This window comes from Hippocampus comes, unplaced genomic scaffold (assembly GCF_001891065.2).
Source record: "Hippocampus comes isolate QL1 unplaced genomic scaffold, H_comes_QL1_v1.1 scaffold302, whole genome shotgun sequence".
NCBI lineage: Eukaryota > Metazoa > Chordata > Actinopteri > Syngnathiformes > Syngnathidae > Hippocampus > Hippocampus comes.
The window spans coordinates 227,496-242,176 of record NW_017806275.1 but is presented as its reverse complement, the minus strand read 5'-3'; the positions used below and the strand labels follow the sequence as shown (position 1 = coordinate 242,176).

The window sequence follows — 14,681 nt, the reverse complement described above, 5'->3', positions numbered from 1 at the left end:
TGTGCCCCCCCCCCCCCAGCCCCCCACTAACCAGTTGGGAATTTCCATCTTGACCAGCAGGTAGAGGATGACCGACAGCAGGTCGTCGGCGCACACCGCTTCCATGCTGACTGCAAAACACAAAACGGAAAATCGTCAACAAGCGACGACAACAAGAACACCGCAAATAATAACCACGCACGCTAAAGACACGCGCGGTGATCCGAAGCGAGCGGGATGGCCACCCGTGCCCCCGCCTTCCCCGCGTCGTGCCCCTCCAATGAGATAATTGTCCGGCGGATAAACAAAATTAGGAGCGGGCCGCGCCGCTGAGCGACAAACAGCGACTCGGATTGTGGACGCGTCTGATTGGATTAAGCGTGTGAGCAAACGACACGCTCGCCAGCAGACGTGCCAGGCGGCCACATGGCGAGGACTTTTTTTTTGCCGACGGGAGAACAGAAGACCTAAAGTTGCCCAACGTCCATCACGTTTGTCTCCCTCATAATCGCCGTGAGGAGCTGAATCTTTTTATCCTCAACTCAAAAGCTGTGCTGGCCTCAAATCCAAAATGACGCAACGTTGCCATCGTCGGGGACGTTTGTTTTTTTTTTTTTTACAAACCTGAATTTCACAAACTGGCCGGAGGTTTAAAAACAACTTATTTGTCATTGGCACAAACGCTTGGATCGCAATTGGGAAAACGGAAACGTCCGCGGCAGCAAATGAATTCAAAGTGAGCTTTGTGAGCCGCGGCGCGCCGCTTCGCGCTCGTTTTGGTGCCACGCTACCTGCGCGGGACGGCGTGCGGGTGGCGGTCAAGGCCACTTTGCGCAGGCAAAGCAGCTTGAGGAGCGGCGACGTCTGCTGGTTGAGTTGACTCAGCTCCCGTTTGGCGGCAGACAAGTTGATGCTGAAAGCGCAAATACGGCGGGAACGAGAAGAAGAAGAAGAAACATAAGCTGAGAGCTTGGACAAGGTACTGTGAACACAGGACATTTTTTGTTGTCGTTTGGTTGTTTTGGGGAGCCCCAGTGAGGTCAACAAAATTGCATGCGTGTGAGGGGGTGGGGGGGAAAGCCCCTTCACAATGAAGGAGAGGCAGGCGGCGGCTACCTGAGGTGCGCTTTGACGCCGACGTCTTTGTGCTGCAGCTCGTGAAGGCTCCTGGTGATCTTGTTGAAGGCGGCGTCCTGTCGGAAACACGCAAAAGGGACGAGGCGTCAAGCGGCCGCCTCCGGGGGGGGGGCACGCGGCACAGGCCTGCGCCCACCTGGCTGGCTTCCAGCGTCCCCACCAGGTTGAAGATCAGCGAGTGGATGCCGTGATGGACGTACACCTGCCGGAAACACGGCGGCCGCGCGTCAGCGAGCCCGCCAAGCCTTGAAAAAAAAAAACACTCGGGCGACTTCCTTCCTCGTTACCTCCACCGCTTGTTTCAGAAGACTCATTTGGAGCTCCCGCTTGGCCAGCACCTTCTGCACACAGCGCGACAACATCACGACAACTCGTCTTGCGGGAAAGTCACCAGAACGTCACGGCGACGTCGCGGCAACTCGACTTCCCGCTTCATTCTGCCACGCGGGAGTCATGACTCAGAAATCCACAAGTTCACGTTTTCATGAAACGAATTTTTTTCTTCCATTTTTTTTTTTTGCATTGTTTTGAAAGCAGCTACCCCCCCCCCACACTTGCTTTTCCTTCTTTGAGGCAGTCAAGAGTACCGTGATTTCCATCATATAAATCAAGAGCATCGTCCAACTCGTTTGAGTCGCATCACAGGGTTACCATAGCGACGGAGATGATGATTGTCAACATGAGCGAGCGCGTGAACCGCTCGTTTCTTTTTTCCTACTCACCAGGCAAGCGTCTCGCAGCACACACTGAAGACACCGCGTGTAAAGGCCGTGAACCGAGTCCTGACGGCACAAAGACGTCGTCATCAGACGGACAGACATTTTCATGTGTCGCGTGACCTTTCCGACACGTCATGTGACACGTTCGCCGAAACTCGCTGTCACCAAATGAATGCAAAGACACCAATGTGGTTGCTGAAAACTTGTTTTTTTGTTTGTTTGGAGTTGTTTTTTTTCGTTTTCCAAAGACGTTCAACATATTCGGCTCACGAGACGTACAGGACGCGCGACGTGACATATCCACGTGGCGCGACATATTCACACATCACATGACAGAAGAGCGGCAAGCGCAAGCAGGTCCTACTATGTGGTGCCTGAGTCCCTTCCTGTCGTGCTCCTTGAAGGCGTGGCAGAAGTTTCCGATGAGTTTGTCCAACTTGTGGCTGTGGCGGCCCAGGAACTCCTTGACCTCTTCCAGGCTCCTGAGGTGGCGCCTCGCCGCCTCCGGGCCCGGACCCGGCTCCGCCGCGTCCACCGGCCTGGAGATGCACAAGATGCTGTAGCTCTCCTCCTTGGCGTTGTAGAAAGTTTCTTCAAAGAGGATGGGGACCGACACCGGCGGCGGCAGGCCGGACCCCAACAGGACCTGCCTGTCCAGGATCCGGACCTCCTGCAGAGAAGGCGCAAAAGATGGAAGGGGGTTTAAAGTGGATGTTTTTCAGGGGGGGGGGTCTTTCATTCGCGATGGAAAAAGGCCAACCTTTCCGTCTGCCGTCTGGTATCCGTCCTCCACGGGCTGAACCACGTAGCTGTCAAAGTGAAGCTGCGACACCATGCTGCCTTCGAGACTTCCACAGCACGGGACCAGAACCTGCGCATGTAGCGACAAGCTAATGGAGACAGCAACCCGCTTTACTGCTACATACAGGACATCAAACAAGAGAATAGGGCTATAGCGGGGGGCGGGGGGGGGGGGGCATTCATGGCTCAAAAAAAGTTCAGTCAAGTAGCTAATGGAGTGAGACTCATTCAGTACCAGCCAATTCTAGACCAAGTCTGAGAAGACGTTTAAAAACGTCTTTGGGGGTGAATGAGTTAAGGGCTCGAGAAATAAAGGTGACCTGACTTGACTGGAAACCAATCCGACTTACCGCCGGCAAGGCGGATCAAACTCTGAAACTGTTCGTACATGGAGCGCAAAAACCCGTATTACGTTCGGCTCCGGTATCCCGTACTACCACAACATCCCTCACAAAACATGACCAATTATTCGTACAGCTTTGTATTTCAAAAATAACTACAAGATTAGATTGAATCAATAACAAGGAAAATACAAAACTTGATTTGAGTGCTAAATTCTTACGATGCCGTGCAGCCGGGCCACGCGCTCGCAGAGGTCCGGCCTGAGCTTCTCCAGGGCCACAAAGAACGGGTTCTTGGCGATGTTCTCGTCGTAGACCGCCATGGGGAGCTCCAAGTGCGTCACCTGCAGGAGGAAATCAGCCCGGAGGTCAAGTTTGAAGGAACGGGGATGTTCCTTACCCTTGACCCGATGGTTCATCGCCGGGACACCCAACACACGTCATGTTAAACTGCATTTTTAGCATGATTATGTTTCATCTAACTTTTGAGTTTAGTTAAGTTGCAAGTCGTCATTTTACAATTTTGCGTGATTGGAAATCGGGGTCAAGTGCCTGATTTTCAGGGAATGAAAATTATTGTTTTTTTTTTTAAATTATTTTCTGAGCATTTAAAGGTCACAAAATTACAAAAGATCCAAATGTGCAAATATGTCACCCAAACCAAAAGTAGTATCTTAGTTTTAGATTTCACAGCGTTACTTTTTTGGGGGAGCAAGTGGGGGCTAAGCAGTTTATGTGACACGCTTACACCCACAGACACAGAAAGGGTCTTCTCTGCTGCAGCATGAGTGGCAACAGGTTTGTTCTAACATTGCTTTTCAAGTCAACTTTGAGCTCATTTAAAACACCTCAAACATGCCTACCCACACACACACACGCGCACACACACAATAAGTGAGTGGAACAAATTTTCACACACAACTCAGGAACCCAAAGAGGAAGCGAGAAACGGGAAGTCAAACAGCGCGACCTGAAGCGAAGCTGACGACGAAGTGGGCGCACTCACCTCCTCGCAAGTCACCTTCATGGTGTCACACACTCACGCGCGTGCAGTCCTATCCACACTCTGGCGCAGTTTCCAGGCTGACTCGAGCTGCTTCTCGCTCCTCACTTGGGACCCAAGTGTGGAATGACATCATGTGACGCCACCGCGGGCCCTTGTGACCCCCCGCGCCCGGCCAGGAATGCCCGGACCCCTCGTGACGGGATGCGCTTGCACCAGCCATTACGTCATTCAACATCACGTGACCTTTTGATGGTTTCACGTGAGGCCAGTTTCCAGTTTCCAACGATAGGATATGCACTCAAGCCCTACTTGCGTCAGTCCACTGAATTACTTTTCAAAATATTGCTCTTGAGCCGGAATAGCTAGCTCTGTCAAATACTTTGACAGGTTAATGAACTGATTTCATTGACCGTGGCTTTCATTCACTTCTGCCATCTAATAGGCCGCATGCGCTCTTACTGGAAGCCAAAACGCCCCAATTGTTGAATGACAGGCTGCCGTAGACACGCGTGCTCCGTGATCGCTCGCTTTTTCGAATGCTAAAAGTCCAGAATGTTAAAAAGAAAAGGTCATAGATCACAGTGGGAAATATGACCCTGTCCCAGCTTTTTTTCGGAATGTGTTGCAGTCATAAAATTCAAAAGTGAATGATTATTTGCTAAACAACGTTTATGCGTTTGAACATTAAGTATCTTGTCTTTGTAGTGTATTCAATTAATAAATGTTATCCGTTTATGCTTAACGCGACGTCCCAACTTCATTGGAATTGGGTTTGTAAATGCCTGTTTTTTTTTGTGTCTTCATGATTTTATTCTGTTCGATAAACATGATTTGAAAAATCCTATGACCCTGTCCCAGCTTTTTTTCGGAATGTGTTGTAGTCATAAAATTTAAAAGTGAATGATTATTTGCTAAACGTTTATGCGTTTGAACATTAAGTATCTTGTCTTTGTAGTGTATTCAATTAATAAATGTTATCCGTTTATGCTTAACGCGACGTCCCAACTTCATTGGAATTGGGTTTGTAAATGCCTGTTTTTTTTTGTGTCTTCATGATTTTATTCTGTTCGATAAACATGATTTGAAAAATCCTTGTATGCACTGGGCCAAAGTCATCTAAACGTTCGATGATGACTTTGGACAAAATTAGACAAATCAAACCTACATTACATTTATGTACAAGTATATTTGCATTGTCTTATTTGTCTATTTTTTTTTTTTTTGTTGTTTTTGTGTCTTCATGATTCTATTCTGTAAGATAAACATGATTTGAAAAATCTTTGTATGCACTGGGCCAAAGTCATCTAAACGTTCGATGATGACTTTGGACAAAATTAGACAAATCAAACCTACATCTATGTACAAGTATATTTGCATTGTCTTATTTGTCTCTGCGGGGACCTCGAGTCTGTATATAAATAAAGCTGCTGCTGGATTGCTCCGTCGAAGATTCTTATTCCTCCAGTGGAATTCTATGACATGTGCGAACAGGAATACGGCGCTTGTTGATTCAGGTGAGCTCCAATCCAAACAACGACGTGGGGCTGCTTCGAAATGTTGCATGGTGACATGTTTGTGCTGTTGTGCGTGGTGCTCGGCTCCTGTGACGAACCGGGCCCGGAAGTGGCCACAATTAGCTTCGTCAGATCGCCAGCTAACAACAAAAGAGCCGTCGGAAGAGCAACGATGTCTCACGTTCGCTTGGGCCGGAAGACGACCCAAGACGGAAAAGAGGCACTGTTGTCATTCATCATTACCTTTTCGGACTCGGCTCATCCGGCTCCTCGCAGGCCTGTCACTCGCCTCGCCGGCTTGCAGCTCCGTTAGCCATTAGCTCAGTGGCGGCTAACCACTCGCACGCAATCCCGTCACAATGGCTGACAGCCATTGTACCGACCAGCCTCAAGACAAGAACAAAAACATGTTTCTACCTGCTAAACGCATCGATTCGATTCTCATCAAGTGAGCACCACTTGACGTTGATGGCGAGCTCTGACTTGTTGGACAAACAGCACACCCTATCGGCTAACAAGCGCACTACAAGTCTTCCTGATCGATCGCTCGTGTTGGTCACGTCATACGAGTGAACATTTGGAACTAAAAATGTGACTTTTGGAAGACGAACAACCTCCTCCGACGGTAGTCGTACTTAAAAGTTTGAAAATATTATTTTTCGTTCAAGATATCCGGAGCACTATTGCGACGAATCGCAAACGACTGCTCCAGATAACTCCAGTTACTCCAAAACCTCGGACTAATGACGTCACGTTTGCCATTCACTACGAAAAATGGGAGGGAATGGGTAAAATATTGAAAAATAACAAATATTGAACACGAACACATGAAAAAGGGGGGGGGGGGCAAAAAAAGTCTGTATATATACAAATCCCCCACCAGGTGACAAAGCCCGCAAATAGAAATCCATTTATTGCTCTGTCTTTACAACTGCGACATGGTGACATGAAAAAAAAAGTGCCTCAAAGGGTCGAGTCCGGTGTCCAGCAAGTGACGAACCACATGTGAGTTTTTACGTGGTAGGTTTAAGCAGATTCCTGAGGACGCTGTTCTCCTTGACAAGCCTGGCGTCCAACAAGTCCTCAGCAATGACCGGGACGCCATCTTCCCCCGCTCGTCCATCGCTCTCCTCGCCGTCGCTGTCGGACAGCGCACACAATAGGGCGTCGTTCTCATAGGTGGGGAAGTAGTACCTGAACGGGTCACACAAGGCACCAAACGTCAAGTCGACTTCCCATGATGCTCGGGTGTCGGCCTGGCCGAATAATAATCTAAGATAACCTTTATTTGTCCCACACTGGAGAAATTTGCAATAAATAATAATAATTTGTACTAGAGAAAATTTGAAAAGCTGTACAGGAAGATGTTGACATACATTCCCATGGCCAATCAGGATGTGGAACACACTGCACTGTGTTTAAAAGAAAACCCCCCAAAAAAACTGTGAAACAGCAAAGCGGTGAAAGATGAACCATCTTATAGTGAGAGATGATTATATTCCAATTCACGCAATTGTACAATGAGGATGTTTGTCCTTAAACTGTTGGGACTATTTTCTCCCGCAGTTGTTTGCAAAGAGGTGAACCTCAGCCCATTTGAGGATGTTTGTCCTTAAACTGTTGGGACTATTTTTACTCCCGCAGTTGTTCGCAAAGAGGTGAACCTCAGCCCATCAGTTAGCCTGTTCACCTGTCGGATGTTCCAAACGGGTGTTTTGATGAGCAATCCACAACGTTCTCAGTCTTAATTTGCCACCTCCGCCAGCTTTTGTTGCAGCTATAAATTTCTGAGTGAATGATGATGAACTAATAACGATATTCCGTCTGAACATTCAAGGCAGAGACTCACTGGGGTTGGTTCCAGGTGCGGGCGGGGGGCAGCATCATGGCATGCTGCCGCTCCCGCAGATGTCGCAGGACATCGCCCCTGCAGCCAAACTTGCCCTGGCAGGCGTGGCAGCGGTTCTGGTGGATCTGACGGCGGATGAAGTTAACCAGCTTGACCTGCTGGTAGAACCTCAGGTCTGGGAGGGGGGGAGGGAGTTCGCATTTAGACACCGGATTGCGCGCGTGTGCATGGCGCCGGCAGACTTACTGAGCTCCGCCCTCAGATGCTGGAGATCGAAGTCGTGGACTTCCTGGAACACGGACAAAAATATTGGGACATCTCCAATGAAAGCGCAGGGGCGGCTTGAGACACCAGCCCCATACCCCGGCTGAAGTTTAGTGGAAAACTCCTCAAACTTCCCGCTTGGCTTTCTCCCAAGCATGGGCGACAACTACCTTCATGTGAGCATAGATGTCATCCATGGCGTCGCGCCGAAGATCGCAGAACAAGCAGACGGCCGACACGGGACAAGCGCGCCAGTCGGACCAGTCGCTGGCAAGAGACAAACGCCTTCAGACAAACGCCCCAAAAAAGTAGCAGGCTGCCCAGCGGCGACTTGTCCACTCACTCGTCTTTGTCGTCCAGCAGCTCCCGGTCGTCCTCGCTCTGCACTTCCTCCCACGTCTTCCCCAGCTCCTGCCGGCAGAAGCGTCACACATCAGCATGAGCAGTTTTGAATGTGATCATCAATCGATTGATTGTTGCACATCTGATTACACGTTAACTTTTTTTTTTTTTTTTTTTTTAGTCAGAACACAAGTTTGAATGTCGCACATAAACACTTTTTCATACGACCTTAAATGTTTAGCTTTGTCACCAATAACGGCAGGTTGAGATTTCGGCAGTTTTTCGCCCCTTGAAATAAAGCTAATTGAAGACGACATTTTCCGCATCCTATTGAGCCGGGCGAGGATAATCGAGCTCTGTGGAAAACGGCCAAGCCGGATAACGGCGATGAGGCGACGCTGCGGCTACCAGGTAGTTGATGATGTAGAATCGGTCGTATTGTCGGTTGTTGGCGTTGATGCGGCGGTGCGCTTTCTTCCTCATGTGATCCTTCAGCGTCACCTTGTCCTTAAACGTCTTCTCGCAGTACAAACACTGCAGGCTGACGCGGCGAGACAATTAGAGGACGAGGTTATCCAAAAGATTAATAATTTTTTTTAAAAAAAATACGGCCAGCGTGTCGACGGACTTGTCCACTTTGCTCTGCAGCGTGTCCAGAAGCTCGTCGCAGTAGACGATGTTGTCGGGAAGCCCGACGCTGAAGGCGTGCTCGTGGGCCATGTGGTTCAGGAGATCCGACCTGAAAACAAGTCGCCATGGCGGCCTCGTTATCATTGGCCAATTCAATTCAATTGTGGCAGTCGTCAAAAGTTTGGAGACGCTCGTTCAAAAGTGGTTCCCAAACTTTGATGGCGCTAATGTACACGTCATTCCATTCGTTTGATTAATCAATTGCAGAGATGATTTTGAAGACGCTGACTTTGGCTTATCGGGCTCTTTTTTTTATTTTATTTTTTTGGTCCCAACCAAGGAAGACAAACACCAGGCTATCTTATGGCTTATAAGATTGTCCGATAAGTTGTTCTTTGGTCTAAGGTGTTTTAAAAGAGTGGCTGTGTCTCACCCTTTGTATTGATTTCTTTTTAAATTGGGAATATTTGTTACCCAATAAATGTATGCAAGATGGTTGTTTCAAATCCACAACGTGCAATTCTCTTTGTTTGTGATTTGGGTTTGACAGTCACGATGACCTGACCTGTTGCCGGTGAATTCGTCATTGCAGAACATGCACACGCGATGGAAGCTGCGATCTTCTCGCTCCTTCTGCTGCTGCTCCAGCACCTCCTCCTGATGACGCAAACAAGAAGGAAAGATCATGCGCTCAGACAGACGTCCCGGAAGACAGTGAGAAACCTAAGCCTGTCATTAGTCAGACATAGGACACCAGAGGAGAAGAAAAAGAACTTGAGAAACCCAAATACGTCACAGTGGTTCTCACCAGACGTTTCTGCTGGAGCTTCTCTCGCAGGGCGCGGTCTTCCGGAAGGACATCACACAGCAGGAAGTAACGCTCCTGTTTTTCTGGAAGGTCATGGGATGTTCTCGTGATGTCATGTGTCTCACACACACACACACCCACACACACACACATTTTGTGTACTCACCGACAGGCCCGGTGGAGTTGGTCTTGATCTCACTGCAGAAATCTGTGATTGGCTGCTCCAAGAATCGGCCTTTCCAGTACAGTAGATACCTGCACACAGGTCATGAGAGAAATGTGACATGTTCATTACACAGGAATTTTAAAAAAAATGATTTCAAGTCATGATCAACTGTCAAGATTTGTGAAAAACAGGAAATTGAGCAACATTTGATGTGTGTGGTTTTGACCCCCACGGCAGCGAATGCGTTTGTTTCCGTAGATAAGACACAAGCGCGCAGTATACGTATGTACACGTCATTCCATTCGTTTGATTAATCAATTGCAGAGATGATTTTGAAGACGCTGACTTTGGCTAATCGGGCTCTATTTTTGATTTATTTTTTTGGTCCCGACCAAGGAAGACAAACACCATGCTATCTTATGGCTTATAAAATTGTCCGATAAGTTGTTCTTTGGTCTGAGGTGTTTTAAAGGAGTCGGTGTGTCTCACCCTTTGTATTTATTTCTTCTTAAATTGGGAATATTTGTTACCCAACAAATGTATGCAAGATGGTTGTTTCAAATCCACAACGTGTAATTCTCTTTGTTTGTGATTTGGTGTAATTCTCTTTGTTTGTGATTTGGTTTTGACAGTCACGATGACCCGACCTGTTGCCGGTGAACTCGTCATTGCAGAACATGCACACGCGATGGAAGCTGCGATCTTCTCGCTCCTTCTGCTGCTGCTCCAGCACCTCCTCCTGATGACGCAAACAAGAAGGAAAGATCATGCGCTCAGACAGACGTCCCGCAAGACAGTGAGAAAACAAAGCCTGTCATTAGTCAGACATAGGACACCACAGGAGAAGAAAAAGAACTTGAGAGGCCCAAATATGTCACGGTGGTTCTCACCAGACGTTTCTGCTGAAGCTTCTCTCGCAGGGCGCGGTCTTCCGGAAGGACGTCACACAGCAGGAAGTAACGCTCCTGTTTCTCTGGAGGGTCATTGGATGTTCTCGTGATGTCATGTGTCTCACACACACACACACCCACACACACACACATTTTGTGTACTCACCGACAGGCCCGGTGGAGTTGGTCTTGATCTCACTGCAGAAATCTGTGATTGGCTGCTCCAAGAATCGGCCTTTCCAGTACAGTAGATACCTGCACACAGGTCATGAGAGAAATGTGACATGTTCATTACACAGGAATTTTAAAAAAAATGATTTCAAGTCATGATCAACTGTCAAGATTTGTGAAAAACAGGAAATTGAGCAACATTTGATGTGTGTGGTTTTGACCCCCACGGCAGCGAATGCGTTTGTTTCCGTAGATAAGACACAAGCGCGCAGTATACGTGTGAGACGTGCGTGCGACATTTACTTTGGGAGGTGTGCAATGAGTTGGACATCAGCGATGACCAACTTGTGCTGCAGCAGGAGATGTTTGAGGAGGACGTCCTTGTGCATCAGAGGGAGCGACTCTGAGAAGAAGAGACACGACAGCGTCTCTGCGCCACCGCAGTGCGGACCGGGAGGATGGCAGGCGGGATCGTCGGAATAAGTAGCATGAGGCTGCTCTGGAAAACACAGCGGCTCCAGGATGTGGTCCACACCTGAGACCGTAAGATAGTAAACATGTTATTTTGCGCTTGCAGAATGGACACAGTCTATTATTTAAAACATCATATGAACTCTGCTGTGAGCATAAAACACGATCGCTTGACTAGAAGACAAAGCTGTTTTTCAGGCAGAAAAAAACATGCACACGCGATGGAAGCTGCGATCTTCTCGCTCCTTCTGCTGCTGCTCCAGCACCTCCTCCTGATGACGCAAACAAGAAGGAAAGATCATGCGCTCAGACAGACGTCCCGCAAGACAGTGAGAAAACAAAGCCTGTCATTAGTCAGACATAGGACACCACAGGAGAAGAAAAAGAACTTGAGAGGCCCAAATATGTCACGGTGGTTCTCACCAGACGTTTCTGCTGAAGCTTCTCTCGCAGGGCGCGGTCTTCCGGAAGGACGTCACACAGCAGGAAGTAACGCTCCTGTTTCTCTGGAGGGTCATTGGATGTTCTCGTGATGTCATGTGTCTCACACACACACACACACACACACACACACATTTTGTGTACTGAGGTCTTTTGTCTCACACACACACACACACACACACACACACACACACACACACACACACACACACACACACACACACACACACACTTTTGTGTACTCACCGACAGGCCCGGTGGAGTTGGTCTTGATCTCACTGCAGAAATCTGTGATTGGCTGCTCCAAGAATCGGCCTTTCCAGTACAGTAGATACCTGCACACAGGGTATGAGAGAAATGTGACATGTTCATTACACAGGAATTTAAAAAAATTATTTCAAGTCATGAACAACTGTCAAGATTTGTGCGGCCTTTCCAGTACAGTAGATACCTGCACACAGGGTATGAGAGAAATGTGACATGTTCATTACACAGGAATTTAAAAAAATTATTTCAAGTCATGATCAACTGTCAAGATTTGTGAAAAACAGGAAATTGAGCAACATTTGATGTGTGTGGTTTTGACCCCCACGGCAGCGAATGAGTTTGTTTCCGTAGATAAGACACAAGCGTGCAGTATACGTGAGACGTGCGTGCGACATTTACTTTGGGAGGTGTGCAATGAGTTGGACATCAGCGATGACCAACTTGTGCTGCAGCAGGAGATGTTTGAGGAGGACGTCCTTGTGCATCAGAGGGAGCGACTCTGAGCAGAAGAGACACGACAGCGTCTCTGCGCCACCGCAGTGCGGACCGGGAGGATGGCAGGCGGGATCGTCGGAATAAGTAGCATGAGGCTGCTCTGGAAAACACAGCGGCTCCAGGATGTGGTCCACACCTGAGACCGTAAGATAGTAAACATGTTATTTTGCGCTTGCAGAATGGACACAGTCTATTATTTAAAACAACATGAACTCTGCTCTGCTGTGAGCATAAAACACGATCGCTTGACTATAAGACAAAGCTGTTTTTCAGGCAGAAAAGCAGTTAAGAAAAACCTCTTAGCAGCCGCCATCCTGGTTGTATTCGAACTGTGGACGTTTTATCTCTCTCATTTACAATACAAGACATCTTTATTCATAGAGCGCTTTCGCAACAGCTGCAGCTGTAACAAAGCACTTTACAGAACAACTACTCCAGGATTGCGTCTTGTTTGAAGCAATTACAGATGAAAGAGGAGAGAATCAAAGTCTCCTTTCCTCAGTGGTTCAGAGACGTCATGCTCAAGACGTGCATGACGTCCCACATGTCCTTTCTCGTGTCTATAGAAGGCTTCACGTTTTGCCCGTGACATTTTGATCCCCCCCCCCTCCACCCCTGGCTTTGTTTATCCAGGAAAGGTAAGTGGGTTGAGGCTGTTATTTGCAATGCTTTACATTAATATAGCTTAAAGCTTAACCCACAACAAATTGGACGATGTCCGTCGATCTAGTTTTGTGAAAGCTGAAGCGTTAGCTTATCCTAGCACTAGCAGCTAAAGATGTCGAAAACGGAAGCGTTGTAAAGGATGTCTCCAATTGGTTTGCTCCCCAACTTTCCCGCGAGTTGACTTTAATCAAACAAATCCCCGAAACAATGTAAAATATGTTTAAAAGGACACAAATGCACTCTTAAATGTTAAACAAACCATCATCGCCACTGACGCTGGCAGCCATTTTGCTGCACCACGTGTCCAAAACAGCGCAAAAATGACCAATCACAGAGGTCGCACAATATACACAATTTATGACGTTTTCGGCAGGCAGCTTGACTCAATTTGTGTGCACTACTGTTAAGTTAAAAGAAATGTTGCTATTATTCATGTACTCTCTAAAGTGGGAATACGTTGTCAGAATTTTTATCAACAGACAAAAAAGTGCGAGGTTGAGACATTACGCACAGTTTGAACGGGCTTTAGGACCCGGAGTGGACTTCCCCTGCGGCATCAGGAAGTTGAAGCGTATGCTGGTGAGTGTGGTCGTATTAGCATGCGTGTAATTTAACTCAGTTTACGAGTTAGTTGTCACTGAGATATTATGCGGTCAAAGCTGACATAACTGAGAGTAAAATGACGTATGCGTAATTTTCAGTCTATCCATTATTTGACATTTTATTTATGAAATAATTAACTTAATCTACTCTCTTTAGCCACGCGGCTAGCTTTTGGCATCTAGGACACAATGAATGGACTCCAATGATGTTGAGGTCAAACGGTCACATACACTATTAAGACATAAAAGAAGCTGTTGTCCTTTCGTTTTGGTTTGTGTACTCTTTAAGTGAATTAACGGCATATTGATTTAATAATGAATAATACTAAATAGTGTGTACCGGTATGAACATAGGGTTGTGAAAATGTAAAAGTGGTTTATGAGGATTTGGAGGAAAAATAAGAACCACCAGGCTCTCTTTTGCAAACTTCAAACCTCAATCAATGTCTGTTTCCCCCACCCCATTCTTGTTTGGCGTTTTTGCTTCACAGAGATTTCGGCATGAGCCGGAGATTTGCGCAGGTCTAACTGGCATTCACAAATGTTTCATTATCTCATTGACAGCCCCTCCTGGGGAGAGTAGCAACAGTGCTGAACTTTCTGCATTGACACTCAACCTTCACTGATTCCCCCAATTCGGCATAAATTTTCACTATTCGCAGGGCTTCCATGGTAGATCTCAGTGCTGCCGCTCAGCCTGTTGTGGCACAACGTGGTACTACATGACAGCTGTCTCCTCTAAATGCAAATTCACCCATAAAATGTATTGGCAATTTTTATTTATTTTTTAACATTGAGTTGCACACACGCCGCTTGGGTCCAATTGAGCCCGGGACATTATTGTTGCTCCTGAGAAACTAATCTAACAGAAGATTTAAAAGTCAGCGGTAAAGTGCAACAATGGCGACGTACTGTTTTGGGCACGTCGCGGTCTTGATGATGTGACTCAACAATGTCTGTGTCTTGTTTTCTGTTGCGGCAAGGTGTCGTTGGCGCTGCTGCACGGCCGTGCGTCTCACATCATTTGGCCTCCGGGCCGCTGGCAGCGCATCCGAGCCCGTCTCCCGCCAAACCGAGCGCCCCTCGTCACGCACGAGCACCACAACGACGATGACCCGTGAC

General features: G+C 47.6%; 2 protein-coding genes across 2 annotated transcripts in view; both read right to left on the bottom strand.

The window, feature by feature from the left end:
- The window catches only part of ankrd27 (ankyrin repeat domain 27 (VPS9 domain)), a 14,582-nt gene extending 10,318 nt beyond the window's left edge, over positions 1 to 4,264 (bottom strand). The window contains 10 exon segments of the mRNA XM_019857659.1: positions 32 to 110; positions 771 to 892; positions 1,096 to 1,172; positions 1,253 to 1,318; positions 1,404 to 1,457; positions 1,839 to 1,898; positions 2,200 to 2,505; positions 2,596 to 2,706; positions 3,199 to 3,321; positions 3,984 to 4,264. Of these exon segments, the coding sequence (XP_019713218.1) occupies positions 32 to 110; positions 771 to 892; positions 1,096 to 1,172; positions 1,253 to 1,318; positions 1,404 to 1,457; positions 1,839 to 1,898; positions 2,200 to 2,505; positions 2,596 to 2,706; positions 3,199 to 3,321; positions 3,984 to 4,004 (1,019 nt within the window). The 5' untranslated portion in view covers positions 4,005 to 4,264.
- A 2,125-nt stretch (positions 4,265 to 6,389) lies between these two features.
- Positions 6,390 to 12,736, bottom strand: znf277 (zinc finger protein 277). The gene is made up of 12 exons (XM_019857696.1): positions 12,588 to 12,736; positions 12,196 to 12,427; positions 11,776 to 11,864; positions 11,512 to 11,594; positions 10,204 to 10,295; positions 8,581 to 8,691; positions 8,361 to 8,493; positions 7,954 to 8,021; positions 7,781 to 7,877; positions 7,593 to 7,635; positions 7,347 to 7,521; positions 6,390 to 6,691 (listed from the first exon to the last, which is right to left on the bottom strand). Exons 1-12 carry the CDS (start codon positions 12,658 to 12,660, stop codon positions 6,511 to 6,513), a joined length of 1,377 nt encoding a protein of 458 aa, XP_019713255.1. The 5' UTR covers positions 12,661 to 12,736; the 3' UTR covers positions 6,390 to 6,510.
- Between the last annotated feature and the right edge of the window lie 1,945 nt (positions 12,737 to 14,681).